The sequence below is a fragment of the Aulonocara sp. 'chitande type north' Nkhata Bay genome, linkage group LG5, assembly GCF_057382095.1.
Source record: "Aulonocara sp. 'chitande type north' Nkhata Bay isolate Kocher_YH1m ecotype deep benthic linkage group LG5, A_spYH_male_GT1.1, whole genome shotgun sequence".
Classification (NCBI taxonomy): domain Eukaryota; kingdom Metazoa; phylum Chordata; class Actinopteri; order Cichliformes; family Cichlidae; genus Aulonocara; species Aulonocara sp. 'chitande type north' Nkhata Bay.
The window spans coordinates 34,246,097-34,268,319 of NC_141348.1; the positions used below are offsets into that span (position 1 = coordinate 34,246,097).

A 22,223-nucleotide genomic window follows, 5' to 3' on the forward strand; every position below is an offset into this window, starting at 1 on the left:
ACTGACAGAAAATAAGACTTCATTTTAAACCAGACCTCTTCCAAATAAAACACCAAAACAAATAAGTGTAGCTTCTTAATCCAGAGCTCTGGTGCTTCTCCATCATTTGTCCTTTTTATTATTGTGTTATACATTATACCTTGATTAAAACAGCAGGTGATGGCCAAAGTGTTCAACAGCTGTTCAGAAAAAAAACTGGAAAGTAGACTATTAAATATCCAAAATACACTATCTATCACACAAACAGACTAAAACTGTAAGAATACAAATGAATTATTTAGTAAGTCGGTGGTTTCATATAGAAACTGTAGGCAAATCTGGTAATATCAAATTTAATAAATGATACTTCATTTAAAACATGCCTGTTTTGCATGAAGCTAAAACAAAACCCTAACCATCGATGTGTTACCGGTGAGCTGGTAACTGTCTAGAGGTTAAAATGCTCATTCATCACATAATCTGATTGAAAGCTTCAGAGCGGGTACAAATGAACAGGCGAGGGCAAGTGTGATTTCAGGTGGAGCGGAAAACCCTGATCCACGTGTGCGGTTTACGATAATCTTCACCCGGTCCACGTAAATCGGTGTCGTGAAAGGCGGATGTTTCTCCTCCACTTCTCTCTGTCTGCCATCGGATCTCCTGTACAGAACTGAGGACGCTCTCCTTTTTCTCTTCGGGGCTGTGTATCTGTAATATCAGTGTTGTCCTCTCGGGATGGGAGGATGGGAGGAAGCGATGATGGAGAGGGAGGCGACGAAAGGCTGCAAGCTAATTAGGTTCTTATCTCTCCACGCTCCTCTTCCTGTCCTCTTCCTCTCTAATCCTGGTGGGCAGTGTTGTGCCGCTCAACGCCTCAACAGTCAGACACAGTGGGGGAATAATTGCTACATGCAGCACCTCGCTGCAGAAACTTTATCAGTCATTCCAAATGACACATTTCTCTTTCTCCTGTCTCAGCTCTCTCTCTCTCAGAGTGCCGTAAGCCTGATTCAAAAGCTCTTTATTCACTGTTCCATTTCTTTCTTCATCCCTTCGTTCTGTCAGAGGATTTTCACATTTTGACACTAAATGACAGCTCTCAAACTTCTCCTTGCTGTTACAACTTCTCCTCTGTCCTGATCTCTTTCTCATCTTTGTTTCTCCTTCATATTCTAGTGTCTCTACCTGCTAAAAGTGTCAGTAGCTCAGTTTTTCTGTATTGCAGCAGCACAGATAAGGACTGCAGAGGTTATCCCATTGGAAGATTTGATATTTTATTTTGCTTTTTCTTTAACAAATGTACTAAATATGCAAGAAATACCTCAATGGAAAAATCAGAAAGTTTCTTACTGCCATAATGTCCATTTGCTTTCTTTCAGTAAAACTAACTGTTGAATTTAAATGCTGGATACAGTCTGTTCAGTGTGGGGACAGTAGATACCCAGCTTCTGACAGAGAAGCGTTCCATGATTCACAATTCAAAATCATCCATTATTTGAAACTTTGCAAAGTTTAAAATGACCTTTCAGCATCAGTGTATACATACATGACAGAAAATAAGGAAAGGATCCACTTAATAAAATCTGTCTATTTCATCGGCACTGATCTTGATGAATGAAATTAAATATTAGTTGGTTTTGATCAGATGATTTTTTTTACAGTTTTGATATTTGTGGTTGGATGATTAATTCAAGTCAGTATGAGAGGGAAAGGCTCAGAATCTGTGCCAACTTTCATTGAAAACATAGCGTCACCCTTTTGTCAGGACAATTTAAAATCTTACCACTGAATGTGTGACATATTCAGACTGATACAGTCCCAGTCACGCTGTTAGCAGCAAAGCATGACATAGATGAGTCTCATCGTAGATTGATGCACAACATTTTATCAGCTAATGCCATTGCACTGTTTCCTGCCAGCTAACACTAAATGTAAACTACCCTGAAATTGAGTAATTTAATCAGATGTGCTTGTCTTCATCGCTGTACTTGCACTACCTCTTCTTTACGTCCGAATGAATTAAAAGGTCAGACTGCACTGTCTCTAACCTCTGCAGAAGTCTGTTCCTCTGTGCTGTCTTCTTGCTCTCTCTGCTCTCTAACAGTGTGTTGTGACTGTCCTTCCTTCAGATGGATGTGGTCTATACCTTCCAGACGAGCCAGGCGGCGGTGCCCGGTGCCCTGCGCCGCCAGCCGTCCGTCGTCAGCCAGCACAATGACGCCACTGCTGCCAAAACTCTCTCTAGCCCCACCCACATAGGGCTTAGCTCCTCCTCCTCTCTCACCAACTCGGGTGGGGCTCTGCCCCCCGCTGCTGCTGCTTCCTCCTCCACTGCAGGCAGTGAGTCGGTGACTGGAGGCCAGCTAACAGCACGCTCCACCAGGCTGGACTCTGTCTTTTTTTTCCTCTGTTTGAACGTTGCATGACTTACCGACACTGAAGCCACTGCACTGCTGCTGTCGTAACTGGGTGTCTGCACGCCCTGAACTGATCTGGAATTTTTCATGTGAAGAGTGTGTCTAGGTTATTTATTAACTGCTCACTAAATAGAAACTTTTCTTTCTTTTCTACTTTCCTTCCTTCACAAGGAGCATAGCTTAGAAAGCTCTTCTAATCACACTCGTGGCTAAGTTGTATTGTCTACCGCAGCTTTACAATAAAAGCCCCCCAAAGGTTTGGTGGAGAGCTTTAAATGTAAACCAGCAGCGAGGTGAAAAAGCTCCGTTTGCAATCGCTGCAATTAAAACCGCAAATAAAGCTGTGATGCTGCTGCTGAAATCTATAAGTAAACAAGTTTGAAGATGTGAGTATAGTAAGAGCTGAACATCACAAGATATTAAAAAGCATATTTGGAGAAAAAGTGAACATCTTTAAAACTTGCTAATTTGCTTCATGTTACCCTGCTTCATTCGAACAGTGGTGCGAGTGAGAAACAAAGGTTTAAGATTCTTTTAGATGATTTGTTGCAGCATTCAGATGTTTCTTTCATTCAGTTCAGCATTTCTAGAACATTCAAACATTTTCAGCTCTATTGTACAGAAAAAATTACACTGAATGTGTTTTATTAAATCCTTCTAAAGTGTTCAGTATGTACATTACGGCTTTGAATAGACACCAGTGTGAACTGCAGTTTGACTGTAAAAGCCAGAGAAAAAAGTACTGAGAGAGCCTGCAGACAACCTGATCTGTTTCCATCTCTCTGCTTCCATGTGCTGTCCACTTCACCTTCCTGTGCTTTTATATTCATCTTTTTTTCTTGTTATTACTTCCATCACTTCCATCCTGCATGAAGAATTAAACTCACCATGCATCTATTAACCCATGATGAGACTTGGTGCCTGACAAGTCACTAAAGGCACGTGTGACCTACTAGAAGAGAAAGAGACGATGAATCGCTCTCATTTCCCCGTCCCATTTTCTTTGTTGATTTTTTTTCCCCCTCTATTTCTCTGAGGCAACATCCTGGTCATCGAGATAATTTTATGGGTTAATCCTGTGTAGGGTTAAATCTGTCAGGCTGAGCAAGTCTCCCTCGTGGTTTAACAGCCAAGAGCTTTTTAACTTGTGAGCTTTGTGTATGCACGAGTGTTTGTGGTTGTTGCATGCATGCTCTAAGCTGCAGAGCTCAGCCTGCAGCTCTCTTGTGGTTCAGTAATAGAGAGCTTTGAACTGCAGGGTTATTAATTATAATGAAGAGTGTCTACTGGTGCGTATAAATCAGTGTGATCAGCTGCAGCCTCTGCGGATTCATCACACAGAAAACGACTTTAGGCCGAGAGAGGAGAGCAGGCCGAGGACAAAACGATTCTCACTCGGAACGTGATTAGAAATGCTTAATAGTGAGATTGTGTTTGTTATGTGTGTGGTGTTTACTGGGGTCGGGGATCGGCTGAAATATTTCGGTATTCTCGCTGACGCCATCATAGCCGAGTTGGTAAAACGTGCCCTCCAACCAGCAGTGACCCCAGAAAGTCAGTTTGCTGCAGGACAGTTAGTTTATGGTATTTATATCTTATTTGCATAGACGAGATCATGCATTGAGGTTAAATTTTAGCCAGATTCAGATTAGACCTCCCAGTCACAAGCCTCCAGATTTCACTTTCCCAGGTAAGCGCTGAGAACTACAGATGGTGCAGCTTCCAACAATCAGGCCAAGAACTGGAGTGGCTACAAACCACAGTCGGAGCCCGTTTTTTGACTCAAAGTAACCCTTTCATCCACTGGGGAAATCTTTTAACACGCAGGAACCGACTCGGGAGGATAAAATTTAATATTAATTGTTGGTTTTAGTGGCAAAAATGGTTTTATTACACTTTCCTGGAATGCGGACACTGCTTTCACTCATTGTCCTTACTGGACATATTTATTAATTAGTTATTGATTGGAAACATATTTTTGGTTTGTGATTTCAGGCTGCCCAGTGCAGGGAAGCGCTGTGATTGGTTCATGGCTTTAAAAATAATACAAATTTACTGAAACTGAAATTTTAATCAGCTATTTAAGCACCATACAAATAAAGACACTTCTGTGTTCGTGATTATGCCTTTTTTTTCCCCCTACAGTATAATTTTTATTTAACAAACTTGTCATCTAAAACTGGGCAGCAGAATAAGAGTTTTGTCTAAACAAATAGCTCCACAGATGCATTTCATACTGTGCTTAAATTTTTTAAGGTTCAGTTTAGGAATTCATTCTCAGAGACTGATCTCTTACAAATGTAACGAAAGACTTGCATGTGTTTTTTGAGTCATTTTGGGTGATCTCTCATCAGGTATGAGATCACGAAGGCTGGGTGAATCAAAACCATTCACACCCTTTACTGTATTATGTAGTATGAGTGCGTTTGTCCTGGTGTTAGCCCCTGCTTTCCAGTGAGAGAAAATCTGAAAACAAATATGTTTGTAGTCTGTATTACGTTTCAGGTAATCCTATTACTCTTTCAGTGTGACACAATGTGACGATTCCCCAATGTACAAAAAGAATTATTAGTAAATATTTTTCCAGTTTGGTAGAAAAGAAAGGGGGGAGGGGGGGGGGGGGGGGGGGAACAGAGCCCAGCCCCAATCTATCCACTCTGGAAAGAACTACAACACCCACTGTGTGTCAGGCCTCATCACCCAGCGCCAGCATCCGTCCTCATTAATACTGCAGTGGCTGAATGGGAGCGCATACAGCTTCGACATCTGGAGCTAGACGAGTGGGGGAGCGGGTTGATAACATGCAGCGTCTTCTGTCAGGAAGTTTTGATGACTGAGTGCCAGCTCAGGGATAAATGAACACATCAGATAAATTTAGTTAACATTGCTAATTGTGAGATCTGCGCTGGTTTAAATGGGGTTTTCGAATGTTAGTGAAGTGACGGTTACAGTGGCGGTTTTGTTAAGGTTAAGTCGGCTGTGATGGCTAAAAGTTAACTATGCATAAGTTCGTGTGTAGAAAGATAAAACATGTGATGATGCATTCTTTTGTCGATGTGCTCATACATTAAGAACCCAGTTTAACTGTAACTAAGGTGTCCACAGACTTTTGGACACATCGTATCAATATTTAACTGTCAGATATTAAAAAGCAGAATTATAGATGTAGAGAAAGCATCAATCGAACTCTCTCTGCAGACGTGTGTGCTTGTGTGCAGGTGTGCGTACTGTGGTGATTGTGATTCAGTGCTTCTCCACATGTGACTCCCTGATGATGCTTTTGTTTTTGTTGTGTGTTTTTTTTTTGATGCACTTCCTGCTATGAGCTGCCTCCAGCATTGACCTTTTTTGCGTTGATGTTTTGTGGATATTTTCAGCTTTCCAACCGTGTTCTCATTCAGCTGTTCCACTCGTTGTGTTTTTTTTCTTTTCTCATTTCCGTGCCCAGATTCAGACGCACGACCGCCACGTGTCCCATCAGCCCCTGCTGCCAGTTTTGTTTTTGTTTGTGTAGAAATGGCTGCCCACCTACGAGACCTCCTCTGACGTTTGTTTCCTCTCTTTGTTTCAGATTAAGGTGGTGAATGCGTTCCGTAGCTCCCTGTACGCGGGGCTGGAGAGCCCAGAGTCCCGTAGCTCCATCCACAATTTCATGGCCCATCCTGAGTTCGTGCCCTTGTCCGAGGAGGAGGAGGCTCGCATCCCCACCATTAAGGAGACTGGAGACGAAATCGACCCCCTCCCCAGCTCCTCATCATTGATCCGGGGAGGAGAAGACTTGCCCACCACCTTCCCCCTCAACCTCGATTAATCCATCTGAGTTCCTCCTCTCTCCTCTTCATCAGCATCATCTGTCACCCCACCAACCGAACTGTCACACCGAGGAAGGGAGTCATGACTCATTCTGCACACACACATGCTTCACATCGTCTCCACCCCCCCCCTCAGTCATTCCTGCCACGTTGTGTTTTTCATACTGACTGTGGCGTCGTTCTGCCTGTAAGTCTGATAGAGTCTCCACAGTGGAAGGCCTCTTCTAGTCCATTCATGTTTTGTTTTTTTTCTTCCTTTTTTTGTTTTTTTTAACTTGACATTCTTTTTGAAAAGCTTTTAAACTTTATTGGATTCGATCCTTGCAGGACTCGCAGCAGCAGCATGTTGTGTTCTGTACTCGCTTCATTCCTGCGTTCTCAAACGGCACCGAACTTTTCAAAGAGTGCAGTGAATCAGATGTACATACGCTTCCGCTCTTCTACACAGCTATAAGCCGGGTTTGTTGATCAGAAGATTTTTAGGCAAATGCAAAAATGTAACCTTATTATTATTATTGTTGTTTTTTGTTTTGTTTTGTTTGTTTTTTTAGACCTTGATCTTGATTTCTTTTTGAAACCTTCTAACGAATGTCAATCGATGGTTGATTCAGACTCCTGAGAATGTCTTGTGAGTGTGACACTACAGCTTTCAAGGTTAAAATAATGTTTTTCCCTTTATCGTGTCTGTATGTGTTGCTTTTTTTTTTTTTTTAGCTGCTGTGCTGCATGTGGAAGAACAGAATGTTTACTACCCAAAAATACTGAAGACGGCAGCGTCTGGAGGGGGCTCGCTTTCTGCTCAGTGGGGGTTCTGACCTCATCTCATCCAGTCAGGGTTCTGGTTCTCTCTGCCCCTCCCCCAGTTTGTCCCCTGTGAGGATAGGAAACGGGAGTGTGGTTCATGTTTTCCGTCTCTAGTAGGATGCATGTTTTTGTTTAATTCGTGTTGAGTCGCATGATAACGTACAGTAGGAATGAATATTCGGGATTCTGTTTCAACTTTGTGCGTCTGCAGCAGCGTCTGTTCAGAGCTCCATGAGCTTCCTGTCTGTAGGACTGAACCTCCTGTTACCACGGCAGCCTCATCGATATTCTGGCAGAGGAAACCATCAGGGTGTTTAACACAATCGATACCCCGGCGTCCGCGTGTGTTTCAGAGTAGGCGAGTGCAATAAAAGTTTCGGTATCGGGGTAATGCGAAGTCACAAAGCCCTGAAATCCAATGTCTGTCTCGGTGTTGTCACAACACAGGTATCGCTGGTAAGATGAGGTCGCCACACACACGGAAAGCCCCGAGGGCCAACGACAACAAACAAAAGCTGCAGCCTGTTTTTTCCACTGCTCGACCCCCACCGTGTCGCTCGCTCGCCACGTGGCTGCGACCGGCCCACTCCAATCTCATGTCGGCAGCTGTGCACAGAGATGCTTTCAGCTAGGAGAGGTTGAATACAATCAAAATAGTAATACATGGATAGAGACAGACTAAAACACATGCATTCTCATCTCTGGTCTTGTAATACTCGCACCTGGACACCGAGGTTAAGTCGGTGCTCTTCCTCTGAGAGGAATCACGGTTGTCCTCTCGATACACCGGGCACAGGGACGTGACCCTTTGCTGACCAAATTTATGTCACTCCCAAGCAGATGTTTGCATACCGATAGGTGTGAAAACTGTAACTCTCGTTTGTGTCTCCTCACTCTACACTCCGACAGGCTCGTATTAGACAAAACCCGCCCACCATCAGCAAGTTACAATTGATCACAACTAACTTCTTAGGGTATTTGCTTAAAGAGTAAACATTTCCTTCAGAGGATGAAGGAGTATTAACCTTTTAGTTTGTTCAAGGAAAAGTTTAGGTAAAGCATTTCAAATCTTATTTAGTCTTCTACCCATTTCTTAAAGATCGTCTCTGTCAGAGGTCAGATTGTACTCTTAGTGCTTCATGTCTGGACCCATGAATGTCAATCAATCAATCAATCAATCAATCAATCAATCAATCAATCAAGGCTTAATTCGCCACGTGCAGGTTGCCCTGCAGTGAAATGGGACCCCCCCCCCCCGACCTTACACACACAACACAGACATCACATGGGGATACAGGTCGATACAGAATGTAGGCTTGCCACAAAGTTTAGTTTTGCTATCAGTGAATCTGAAGCATTTTAAGCCTACGGGCAGCTCACATCTGTTGGTGTCACTCACATTTTTGCAGTCTGACTGTGGCGCTGGTAAAAGAAGTGAGTTTAAACGCGTGTTAAACAGAAAACGACTGCACCGCTGACAAGTCTGTTTTTGGGGCAAAGACAGGAAGTAAATGGAGCTTTAAACAGCGTCTGGACCGTCTGCCTGTGTTTAAGACAAATCTTAGCTCCTTTCTCAGACTTTATAACTTTATAACATAAACTTAAATCAGCTGTCAGTGACATCACACAGCCAGGAGCGGAGAAGATGTTTGATCTTCACCATCAACATCATTGCTCTCTTCTCTGCTGTGTCTGATTGGCAGGCATCAGTGTGGCGGCCATGCTGAGGTTTACGGGAGACTGATGATGTCACCAGTCAGCCCATAGATTAAAATCCACTGTGTTCCTGCTGCCGCTTAGTACTTCCTGCTTGTCTGCAGATTACTGTCTTAAAAGAAGAAAGACTCATCCTCCAATCAGAAGCAGCGGTGCGTCTAATCCCCTCTTAGTCTGACTAGCAGCCATCAACCTATCTCTGAACTAGGACACGTTATTGAAGTAATGTGCTACTACTGCCATATTTCCAACTTTTGTCATGACTAGGTTTCCCCACTGATGAGCTTTTTCTATGTAACTCAGAGCCATATTTTATAGGTTGTCTGTATTGATTTTTTTTTTTTAAATCTCATTGTTATCGAGGTTTGCTTTGGACTTTCTCACCCCTCACCCTTTCTAACCCCGTCCCAGCACACACCCTCTCTCCTCCCCTGGCCCTTTTACTTCAAACACGACCAAAAAAGAAACAAAAGAAGAAAAAAAACAAGGAGAAAAATCTTCAGTCGTCACTGCCGAACCAAGTTAAAAGGACCTCTACAATGTTTACATGAAAAGCGAGTCGGTGGCAGTTCGTCTGCGCTTCTCTCATCCGACCACTTCCCTTTCACTCCCTTGTTTTCCTGAATCTTAGAGTTACTATTTAACTAAATGGGGAATCTTTCTTGCATGGTTTTCATATAAAATTCAATGTTTTGCTCATTTTTTACAATTCTTCTGTATTTTTATATTAAGTACTTTTTAATATTTTGGAGATATATGAATATATATGTATAGGCTGAAGAGTTTGGTGACAGTACCGTACATGAATGAGATGAACCTACCGTGGACTCTGTCTTTTTACAGCTCTCTAAATATTTCTGCCACGTGTGTCGTCTTGGTCACCTGACGTTAGGGCTCAGAAACCTGCAGTGACTTGTTTACTTCCTGTCGCCCAATCAATTGGAATCTGAACAGTCTAGTCCCATCAGCCCCCTTTTACATGAGTATAATCACTTTACCTGAGATGTTGTGACACACTACACCTTAAGTGATTTTTCGCAGTTATCCAACTCCATTAGAGTTCAGAAAATGCATCAGCTAACTGTATCAAACATTAAATGGGAGTGTATAATTATTTATCCAACCTCTGGGTTTGTTTGTTTCTCTGCTTTGAAGCTACAGCGACTGATTTCTTTGAATGAGTGGATTGATGCTGTTTTCCAGCTTGCAGGTGTCGGAGCTGACGACTTTAAAGAGGATCAAAGCTGTGTCCCACGTCATGCTCCGCCTCCGTTTTGAAGGGGCCGTGGTCCGTGAAGGCACGCCCACCTTTGTCCAAATTGACTTCCCAACCCCTCTGCGAGAAAAACCTCCGAAAGTAAGCTCCATGTAGTTGTAGTCAGTACAGAGACAGACCAAATCACAAAGCAAGCTCTGACCTCCCAGACTCAAGGTCAAAGGCTTTAAGCTTAATTTGAAGTTCTGCATTGAATTGCCACAAACCCCAGAGCGGCCATCTTTGCTTTTACTAGCTGAGCTGCTCACGTTGGACTCTGAACAACAGTTACTTTTACTTTAAAGCAGGAAGAAGGGAACTGAGCTGTAAAAATGAGAAAATGCCATGTACACTGGCAGAATACCAGCCATTGCATTAGCATTGTGATCGCACTAGATACAATCACAGCCTATTACATTTGGTTCAACAGAGGCATTAACAGAGTGCTAATCAATGGGTTTTACAGTGTATGCACAGCAAACACAGGCGACAGAGAGAGAAAGAATCGTGGGACAAGTCTAACTTCTTTATTGAAAATCTTATTCTGGGGCAAAGTTGAAAAATGACTTTTTAAGCTGTTTTTTCAAAATAAATGCCCATGTAAGGGCTTGCAGGATAACGAGTTCTGTGAGTTGCTTCAAGAAAGACTTTGGTACCACCGAGTAGACCAATCCTGTGTCGTGCACATCAGGATGGAGTGTGGATTCAGTGCTGTACTCTAAGTCAAGCTTTAGGTAATCTTAGTGTTGCTGTAAGTCTTTGAGCCCTCGTCCAAAATTGTCACAAGGCGTGGTCTGGTTAGCTCTAAAATTTAGCGCTCTGCCCAAACCAGGTTAGACTGAATGTATTTGAGCCCACAGCGACTTGGCTTTGTGTTCAGGACTCGGTCACTGGTTAAACTGATAAAGGTGAGGCTTCACTTTGTAGAGTTAATATTTATTACAACATCCAGGTACAGCAGGAGCTTTATGAATTTACTTGAGGCATTAATGTGCATGGTTACATATTGGGGGTAAAGGGGGACTTGTCTGTAAGAACCCTAAGAAGTTTCAATCCGGCCCTGGACCACAGTTTGTTTGTTTTTGTGGTCATGAAATTCAGATCTTGGAGGAGGCGGAGCCTGTGGAGGGACACAGCTGCAGCTGTGGAGGTCATCACCGTTTTATATGCGACTAACAGCTTTCAGAAACTGTTTCCGGGAAGAGAGAAGGAACTTAAGAGCGCTGGTGACATCACTTCCTCTTCCCGACACGTGTCCGTTGGCTGTAAACGAGACACGCCCTCCAAATGATGACGTGTTTCCTCTTTGTTTTGTCTAACTGCTCAACACCTGCACTCCTCCTTAGAGTCAGTACAGTGTAAATATTGTCAAATAAGTGAATGAAGTGTACCTGCTGTCTGTGTCGGTGACAGGAAATGGGAGAGGGGGCAATCAGCCAATCATCACCCAGCAAAGCTTTAAGAATGTTCTGCCAAAGTCGTCTTTTTCTTCTGCACAACTTTGTCACCGCCTCCCCTCGCCTCGCTTCTCCTCCCTCCTGTCTGGATAAGAGTGCTCCCCCACCCCCACCCGTGCTCTCGCCATCGCCTCACTGTGGCCGCGGTGGTCATGTGTTGGACTGCTTGGACTGGTTGCCCCTCACGTCTCATGCCAGCTGCACAAGCAGAGCCATGCAATCAGAGACTCTGCGGCGGCCTGTTTGTGCTACTGGTTTCAGCCACGTCGCAAACAAAAAAACAGTCCACACGACACTCAGCAGACTGAAAATCCTCACCTGGATTTAGTTTTTCGAAAGTTCATTTCTGGACTAGATAAGATCTCATTTTGCCACAGATCTTCTTTTTTTTTCTTCCCTCATTAGGACTTCTGTATGGAGAAGGAACTCGCGTCTTATCCGGTCACTGTTGCATTTTGACTGCGTTGCTTCTTCTTCTTCAGAGCACTGCCTTTTTTCACAACAGGAAATCTTTAAAGAACCTTCACAACCACATCAAACGTTAACAAAGAAAAAAAAGGGGGTTCAGTCGAACTGGAATATCACAGCTGGAAAAGTCATAACCATTTAACATATATATCTATATATTTATATAGTATATCTATGTATTTATATCTAATATATATTTGTATGTATATGTGTATTAGATATAAATACATAGATGTATAAGGTTTCTCAGTTGAACTTCATTGCAAAAAAGACTGAAAGTTTTTTTCTGTAATTACTATGATACACAGTAATAGGCGTTGGTGTTATTTTTGTATAAACATAATATCATCTATGTGGCATGCATGACATATATACAAAATTTGGTGGTTTAAAGCAATATGTCCAACCTGGTGCGATTGGTTTCCGTCGTGTTCTGTGTATCCTAAAATCACTCTGTACGGGAAAAAAAGATAAAAAAAAAAAAAAAGATAAAAAAAAACCAAACAGAAAAAAGAGAAACTGCATTTGGATAAAACTAACTGTTCAGTATATGTGTTCAATGTTCTGTGTTCTGCATGTTTTAGTATGGAATGAAACATCCCAAATGTTGACTTGTTTTCTAAATGAATCTCAGTTACGCGGCCCCCAACACATGCAGCATTACACACACACACGGGTATGTGCACTGTGAGGTGAAACACTGAGGAAATTAAAACTGTGCGACTTCTGGTGGATGGATTGATGAAAGATGAAGGTTCTTCTTTTTTTTCATCATCTCATTTAACACATAAGTCCACTCATCACGTCTCTCCTCTCCTTATTCTCTTTCATATCACACAAACACTCACTTTTACAGACCCTACTGAACTCATCACCCTCTTGTGTGCAGTAAGAGGAGGAGGAGGGAGGAAGGTGATGGCAATTAAACAGGCCTGAAACATTCAGCATGATGTGGTTCAGGTGGGCGTCCATTCATCCCACCGATCACATTCATCGATCCATTATCCTCCTGAATCTCTCTACAGGCTACGCTGGACAGAAAAAGGAGGATAATGGAGTCATCATGTGATATGATTTAGGGATTTGAACTGTTTTTTTTAGCCGTGAAATGTGGGCTCTGCCTTGTTTCCCCATTTTCATTTACCCTCCATGTAATACAAAGAAAAACAGCCACGTTCCCTATTTTAGTGTTAAAATCTCAAGCGGCACCTAATTGTGTCGAGCAGCGTGCAAAATGCCATAACGTTTCCTGTTTGAAGACACAAAATAAATCCTTTAGTCCTTCAGTTTCCACAAAAGAGAACGTTTTACTTCAAGCCTACATTAATAAACAGCTGCAGCTTAGATACAAACAATTATGGACTCAATGTTTATTTATTTTGTTTTTATCAGGCTGTAGAATTTAGCATCACAGTGGAAAGGACTGGGTTAAAGTGCATGAAGCATGAAATCTGACAGCAGGGTCGCTGACAGGATTAAAGCAACACTGAGGTCATGAACACAATTCAGCCCCCAGCGCAAGCAAAGATAAAATGTTTGTCTCTAATTATTTTGATCCTTATTAAGTCTGCAACTCTGTTATCAGCGTTCTGTTTCTCAACATCATCGAGTAAACTTGAAACTTGACATTAATGCCTAAAAGTAGTGAAATGTACAAGTTCCAAACTGCATTTCTTCCTTTCTTGTAAAACACTGTTTATGTGTCCAAGTTGTAATACTTTTCAGCTTTAGTTGAATTAATATGAATCAAAACAATGTTAAAAAGTGATGCGACGAGATTAAACAAAGATAAAAATCCCAAAATTCAACCGTGCTCTATCATCACAGCTGACCAGTGTTGGTTATCTGGTCGGCTGCTTTGGTCCAGACTAGAATATCGGAGTAACCGTTGGACGCTCTGTCAGAACTGAAATCTCTGCACAAACATTCGTGATTCTCGGACAGGGAATCTTCTCCCTCTGGGATAAAGGAACACCGTGATAGATGAGGGAGCCTGGCTGGCTTCGTGGCGTCCACAGATCTGGTCGGCCACAGTGGCGATCAGACTCCCTAAAAGAAAAATCCTTCACACTGACTTTCCCTTCAGTGCTAACACGAGGGTGACATTTTAGTGAAATATCTGGACACTTTATTGGACGGACAGACATGGAGTTTAGCACAAAACATTTGGTGTCCCCCTTTGAATGAGGTGTAACAGCTTTGGTGGTCCTTTAGCTTTCCATCAGCTGAAACGCAGAGGTCGTGACCTCTGTGTCTTCGGTCCTGTCTGCTAGACTCTGAGCCGCAGCGGTGGTTTGTTGTTTGAGCCAAAATAAAATGTCCTGTGCTTCCCTGAGTGTGTTCGTGTGGATGTATTGGCTCGACAAAGGTGTGTTTCCTCAGTGCGTGTGTGTGTGTCACCTTCCCTGTTGTTCACTCCCATCCTGTCCGTTCCTGTCAGACACCCTCCTCCTGTTTGCTTCAATCTATGCAACAGAATCCTTCAGTTCGCCTCCAGTGGTTCATCCGGTTTCTCTCCCTCGCGCTCTCACTCTGTCCGCTCGTCTCCGTCTTTATCTGCTTTTTGTGTTCCAGTTCTTTGTACAGACAGAACCACGACACCACCTGTACACTGATATATGTCTGTGTGTGTGTGTGTGTGTGTGCACGCGTGTGTGTGTGTGTGTTTGTGTACAGCAGCTGTGTGCACACAGATGCACATACACGCGCGCACACGTTTTCTTTACTCTTTTGTAAAATATGAACATGTGGAATGCCTTGGTCTTAGTGTCATGTCGTTTGAACTTAAGCTGAACAAAAGATGATAATCAAGCAACTGAGTACAAGTTGTTACATAAAGATATATATATATATCTAATATATAAATATATATATATATATATAAATATATACAAATCTATACACATAAAATAAAGCCATTGAAATTTGAAATAAAGCTGTGTCAGCTTGTGATTTTATTTTATTTTATTTTTTGTCAGATTTTGAATGTCAGGTTTTTTTAAAAATAAAACTAGACCTGAACCTGCTGGGGGGGATGAAAACCAGACTGTTTTGTAAGAGCTCTTATTTACAGATGTCCCCTTAATGCATCACACGAAGGCGATCATAAAAAGCACCGCAGGGGTCATAAAACCTGAGTGAGTTTGCATCTTTCCACATCTGGTTGCCTTTTCTTAACCTCAGTGGCTTTTAGATAAACTACTACTCACTACTGTATACAGTGTGTGTCATTTCACATCGCTGCCTGCATGAAAGTATCTACAAATTAGAGGTTTACATGAGGTCATCGTTGAAGCAAAAGCATTTGTGCATTTATCTCTGAGTGCGCATGTGTGTATTTCAGTGTGTGCGCAGATTTATGTGCTTTTGCGACCATAACAGTCTCAAAGGTTTAGTCCATCAGAGTTGCCTTTGTAAAAGCTGGAACTGTTTGGCTGGCCTGCCCCTTCAAAGGCCTATTTGAAGACAACACTTGGTTTTAGAGATAACGGTTGGGCTAGGTTGGAGTAATGGTGCATTCACAGACTCAGGGGTATTTATTAATCCTGGGAGAAGATAGAAAAAGGAATCTCAATATATAAAACAAAAATGAATAAAAGCAGTCAAAGTGATGTGTTAAATTAGAATTAAATATTAGAAATACTACATGGATAGTACAGAAAAGTAAAATTAGTCCAGGTATCACAAGAAGGAGTTATAAAGTTTGATGGCCGCAGGCAGGAATGACTTCCTGTGGCTTTGAATTCATCTTTTGCTGAACAAAGTCTACGGAAATCAACCTGACTTCACTGTTTAAACCTTGGAGAAAAATTTGGGTCACAAAACTCTTTTAGCAGAGACTCTCCCAAAGACTGGATTCACCTGATGCCACAGACAGTGACTGACTCTTTATGTCCAAAATAATCCAAGGTCCACAGAGAAGCGTTGTTGCCAAGATTAAGCAGTATTAATTTTTGCAATAAATGCAAACATTACCAAACTAAACTAAAAATAAGGATTTCAAAGACTAACTAAGGATTGTGTGAAATAAGGAGCAGTGTCTGTAGAGGTCTTGATCTTGTGAGGTCAAAGACTGTCTTCCTGCTCCAGCAACTAGTGATGAGATTTCCAGCTCTTTTTAGAGAACCGGCTCTTTCGGCTCGACTCACTAAAAAGAGTCGGCTCCCAACCGGCTCTTCGGGTTGTTTTGTTGCTTTAATTAATTTATTATTAACAATAATATAAAATTATGCACAAAAGGAATTACTAATGTAAAAAAAAGTGGTTTTATTTATATATGTTTATTAGGGGTGCAACGATACACAAAATTAACGGTTCGGTTCGATACTTTGGTGTCACGGTTCGATATTTTTTCGATACAAAAAAAATGTTCATGCCTTTTTAATTTGTCATTTATTAAATTTTCACGGCTCATTCTGGACCACATCTCTGTGCGTTCATCATTTGTTTGAAGCCAGCTCACCTCCTGCAACCACTTTTCCGAGAATACGCGCTTCTTTTGTGGTTCGGACTCCTGACATTTCTTTGGAGGTGGAGGAACATCACAGTAATTGCTTAAAGGAGCTTGCTTCTTCGACATCTTTAAGAGTTCTAAACAAATGTCTGTCCTCCTCCTGAAAATCTTATGTACACAAACACGCGTTGCAACTTCTTATCTTGTGCGCATTTTTTATTTTGACAGCGAATGCGCACCTGCAGACTGTAGCATCCCCGGTTGAAAAGATGGTCTCTCAAACTGATGGTTCACAATCCTTTTATTAAACAGTCGTGTATGTGAACACACCGTAAGAGCTACAACATACAGAATAAAAGACTATTAGTAAATCAAACAGTGTGTTACCTTTAACCTTTTGACTTATTCATTAATCACAAATTAATTCTCCTTACCTTACATAACAAATAACACTAAAACTTGTAAATTATTGCATATAACAGGGAAATCGTTGCATCGCTGCCTAAACATGACGAGGTACGTTAGCGCCCTCTAGTGGGTGAAAACTTAGCCTTTATGCTTAGTAGCGGTCAGCAGCTATATGCTCCGTAAAACAACAAAATACATATCTACAGGACAAACTTTGTTACAAACCTTGTTCCCTCATCAACCAGGTGCTAAGAAACTGCTTTCGACTCAGTGTTGCACCTTAATAGCCGTTCTTTTTCCCATTCCCGTCCATTAACCATAGAGCACACCTTCTCTCTGTGCATTAAAACTCGCGCTTCTGCCATATGGTTTACGCCACTTGATTTACGGCACCTTGTCGCTCTGTGACTTTCAAAATAAAAGCATTCACTCCAACAATATAATAGCCACTCATAAGTTTACAAAACACTTTACCAAATATTAATGAGGTCATTTACACAGACCACTTATGTGCAGCCCTGGTTATTTAGCTTGTCATATCGCAGCCACAGAAATTCTTTTGTCCATGAAACCATAAAGCTGCACTTTCTTTTTGCCTCATAGTCTGATTTGTCATAACTTCTCCGTCTTGTGGTAAGCTTTTCTTTGGCTGTCACTTCTTCACCCTGACCTGTCTTATTTGGCTCAGCAGAACTAAAATATATATCCTGCTGCTTTTACACACGCACTCACATAACGCTCAGCGATTCTCTGCGCGATCAACCTCTCACATGTTTAAACTTGCTGCGGGAGATTTCACTTGTCATGTTTGCATAGTAAGCTAACGATTGATAAGACGATGTCAGAGGAATTGGTGCACAAATTATGTCGCTCTCTATACACAGTTCACGCGATTGCAAAGTGAAAGCAAAAAAACAAGCGCAAATTCAAACGCGATTTCAATATGTCACATATTGACAGTGGCTCATCGATGCCAATGACATAATTACCCAGCTACATTTCCGAAAGAATGCAAAAGCATTGACATATATTTTTCCTTCCTATGATAGGCCGACGGGCAGGGCAGAGATAGATTTTGGTAGCCTGACTGGAAAAATCGCTAGCTCCGGGATGTTGGGCTAGCGATTTTGCGAGCCCTGTATCTGATTGAGGAATCACTCATCTTTGGAAAAGAGAGTTTATTACAGAGAAATGCATGGGGCTGGACGGCCAACACGTTAACGAGCTAACTGCGCTAACACACTAGCTCCCACCCATGTAATTGAGCATTGCATGGCACATCCAACATACTGTTTTACTTTAGTCCATGACTCGCTTACCTTCAGGGTCATACGTCACATGAAAACCAAAATAGTTCCAAACGCCAGATCTGAATGAGGGTGGGGGAGGTTCAAGTTGCCATGTTGCAAGGAGAGCTTAACTTCTGTCTCGCTAGCTTGCCCTGCGCTCAGTGAATCTGCGTTCGACTACTCCGCCTAGGCTGCACTGTCGAGCGCAGATCCACTGAGCGCTCAACACAGACAGCATCGTCAGAAGGAAAGTTGATCAAATAAATTACAAATTTTGTATTGTTCGATACATATGCGTACCGAACCAAAAGCACTGTATCGAACGGTTCAATATCGATACGAGTATTGTTGCACCCCTAATGTTTATATATAAATATTTACGGTGGCCCCTAGAGACAAAGCACGTACAAACTCCAAAACACATTTCTAGCGTTAACTGAACTTCCAAAACAGAGCTACCTAGATCACTTCAATTACGAGAGATGCACGAGAGAGAGGGACAGAAAAGGAAAAAAAGCCCCACGGCTCGCGATAAGGAGTCGGCTCACGGCGTTCACTTCAAAGACCCGGCTCTAAGAGCCATTTCGTTTGCCACCGAGACATCACTACCAGCCACAGCCTCCAGGTAGCATCACTTACCTTTATCTCCTTTTCCAGCCACTAGGTGGGGCACATGCAATCATTTTTGGCACCTACTGTGTGATTAAACTTTTCTTTTATGTAGACAAAGGAAGAAAATAAAAGCTGGGAGAAAATTGAGGAAAAACAAGTCAGGGTGCACTCTTCCACCAGTTCGGAGTTAGGGGCAAATGTTCACAGATTTTCACTTCACTTCGGTCTGAATGCATAATAATTGTTTGACAGTTAGGTGTTGGTCAAACCCAGGTTAGGAATGGATTATTGATTCTCAAAGATGGCTAAATCAACATGTGTATATTTGCTCCTGGCCAGTAACACAGAGTGGAGCAGGGAGCAGTCACTGCAGAGGAAACACCAAGCTTATCCCAGCTGCCACAGGGCGAGTGGCGGGGTACAGCCTGGACAGGTCACCCATCTGTTGCCGGGCTCCTATTGAATAAAATTATAAAACAACTGATTGGCACTTGATAGTGCCTTGCACATAGATATTTATGGATGCAGCTTTCTAACCAAATCAGCTGATGGTTTTGAGGCTTAGAAAAACAAACAAACAAAAAACAAACAAACAATAGTAACGTCATGGTAACAATGCGATTTGTCTTTAAGAGAATTCATAGTTGTTGACCAATGCAGGTACATTAGACTCTGTTATACACCGTGTATTAGCTGCTCGTGCTTTTCATAAACGTTAAAAAGGTGTTGCATTTAAAGTGTTTTGATGTAGTGCTTTTCATTGTGCAGGTGTATATCCTTTTGGCTCTGTTCTTTGAGACCTGAGTGATTCAAGGACCGAGAGACAAAAATGCCAAGAGAAAGATCTTGTGCACATTGCCCGAGGCCGTGCCAGTTGCATGTGACACTTACAGTTAGATTACATTTTAAATCAAGCAATCAAGATGTGATTGATGTGCAGAACATCAGCTTTAATTTGAGGGTTTTAATAAAAGTATTGCATAGACTGTTTTGTTGTTTTTTTTATAAACAAAACAGTATAAACTGTATAAACCTGTTTATACGGTTGGGGAAACCTGCAGTCAGCTGAGACTGAAGAAGTCACTTGGATGAGTGACGAAACGTTTCTCCCACTGAAAACTCTACATCCAGATGAACAGAATCAACCTTTTGGGATTTACTTACCTGAACGATTGAGCATGCATCAAGACAGTAAGAAGGACAGAATCAAGATGTTTGCTCATGTTGTGACTGTAATGAACGCTGCTGCCTCTATGGGGCGTTACTGAGCAGTCCTAATGTATTTTACTGTATGTTACTCAGCAAATGAATTTAGTGTTGCAGTGTCTTAAACCTGCTGTTTGGTGGTTCATGAGCAACACTCAGCTGCTCAGTACAACACTGCCCCCGTGTGGATGCAGGTTGCTTTACAGGTGAGGATATCGTCCCAAACGATGGGGCACAGCCACTGCATGTTGAAATATTGGTTATGTTTTTTTGGGTTTTTTTAGGGAGAAATAAATAAACAGTTTACTGTTGCTATCAGCGGCAATCATTATTTAACTAAAAATTCCATCTTTTTTATTATTAATAATTTTTCCGAGGTGGTGTGTCGCAAAAGGTTTGAGAAAAGCTGGTGTGGGTGTGTTATGGCCCACGGTAATTCTCCTTCTCTCTTCCATGTGGCCCATAATTTGTCCATTTGTATTTCCTGGTGCCTTTTCCTGAACAACTACACCAAGGATCTCCTCTGCTGCTTAAAGAGCCTGCAGGCTGTGAGTGAAGGTGGCTGTGATTTGATGGGACGAGCTCACTGCTGTGTGCGTCTGAGCCAGAAACACTTTAAAGGACCTTAAAAATGACCCTTTTAAGGTCCTTTGCTTGGGCGCATTGTTTTTTCCTTCTGTCTGTTCTAGAAGTGGAAACTTATCTTCACCATCAGGGTGCGATTGACATGCAGACTTTTAGCTTTAACTGACGGCTTTAACAAAAGTATTGCATTAACTTTTTAGGAGTTACACTCTTGTTTATACATATAGTCTCACATTTTCAGATGCTCAGAAGTAATTGGACAAATATACAATTTTACAACCCCGCTTCCAAAAACGCTGGGACGCTCTGTAAACTGTAAAAACAAAATGCAACCCCTTTTTTATTTACAACTGAACAAAGAAAACACATCACATTTTTAAAATGAGAAAGTGTACAGTAAAGCTAAACTATGAAGATTAGCATTATCTTGTCAAAACATGCAAGAACTTCCCTGGAAACACTGTCGTCTGGGAACTGTGTATAAACACAGTTCCTTTATCAGGTATCTGTAGTAGCTTAAACAACATTCAGCCCAGACTGAAATACAGCACAACTAAAACTAAAGAGGACAGGAGATTTATAGAAGCACCTCGAGGCGAGGAGTGCTCTACTGAAGGAAATCTGGTTTGCTGAGTCAGAGACTTCCTTTAAGTTGTCTTAAAACTTTCACAGGAAAGTGTTCCTGATTTTACTCATGCTTGAACTTCTCTGTCTCTATTTCTTTTAAGAATCTGTAACTTTCATTGTGCTTCACTGGTATTTATAGACCTTATCTGAACATTGTGGTTCACGACAGAATTTTACACATTTCTGTAGATTCCTCTTTTATTTTGAAAGGATATCTTTCTGTGTTTGTTTGTTTGTTTTTACTTTGTCTTTTTCTATTTTTTTTACTCTCATCGGTTTCTCCTGTTCTCACTCTGCTGCCTGTTCTTTTTTTCTGCCTTGGTGGATTCATTGTTTTTGGGTTTGTTTGTTATTTTTCCTGTTTACTATTTTTCTGCAGCTTTGAATCATCTTAGTATTAAATCCCCCCCCCCCCGCATTTGGATCCTTGTTGGAACTGCTGCAAACCTTTGATTCATGCGAGAATCAAAGACAGATAATTTGGTAAACCACTGTTACTGCGTAACAGCCAAGCAACTGGTATGATCCCCAGGTCATGGTTTTTGTTGTATGAGCTGTATCTCATATATCTGTCATAGCGACTGTGAGACCAGCAGATATCAGAATACTTTATTTATCCCAAAGGAAATTATGTAATCAGTTATCTGTACAACTGATTACCAGAAAATTACCAATTTCAGTAATGTGTCGGACAGTGAGACATCTTAAAAGTGCCTCATTGGTACAAAACAGACACAGGAACGGCAGAGCCGACCTTGTGCAAATTAAACACGCCCAAAAAACACTACAAAACTGTAGTGTCTTAATTCCAGGTTAATACTTCAGGACAGTAGATACAGTGGGAGTAGGAATGGGAATTGATAAGAATTCCAAATCCAATACTGACATCAGTTATGATTGCGATTCTCTTAGATTCTCATTAGCTCCACTTTGAGTCACCACCATCTCTTAGCAGCACATCAAAGACATTCATGTAAATTAATTATAAGTTTTGTGTTCAAATGTTTGTGCGAGTTGGAGGTAGTTCCCTTCATTGTTGTGATCCGTGTTGGGGGTCGTTATTACACAAGTTACACAGAATGCCTGAAATGCCTTTTCATATAATTAGCATTTAACAATATTAACCTATGGGCTA

General features: G+C 41.7%; 1 protein-coding gene across 3 annotated transcripts in view; it reads left to right on the forward strand.

The window, feature by feature from the left end:
• Window positions 1–14,848, forward strand: part of LOC147331081 (plasma membrane calcium-transporting ATPase 1-like) — a 138,769-nt gene extending 123,921 nt beyond the window's left edge. For 2 of the 3 annotated variants that reach the window (XM_086293137.1, XM_086293135.1), the window contains one exon: window positions 5,968–14,848. In XM_086293137.1, coding sequence (XP_086149263.1) covers window positions 5,968–6,207 — 240 coding nt within the window. In that variant the 3' untranslated portion in view covers window positions 6,208–14,848. Of the gene's footprint in view, window positions 1–2,108; window positions 2,320–5,967 lie in introns of all 3 variants that reach the window. The other variant, XM_086293136.1, reaches the window with a different exon arrangement.
• Window positions 14,849–22,223: the final 7,375 nt, after the last annotated feature.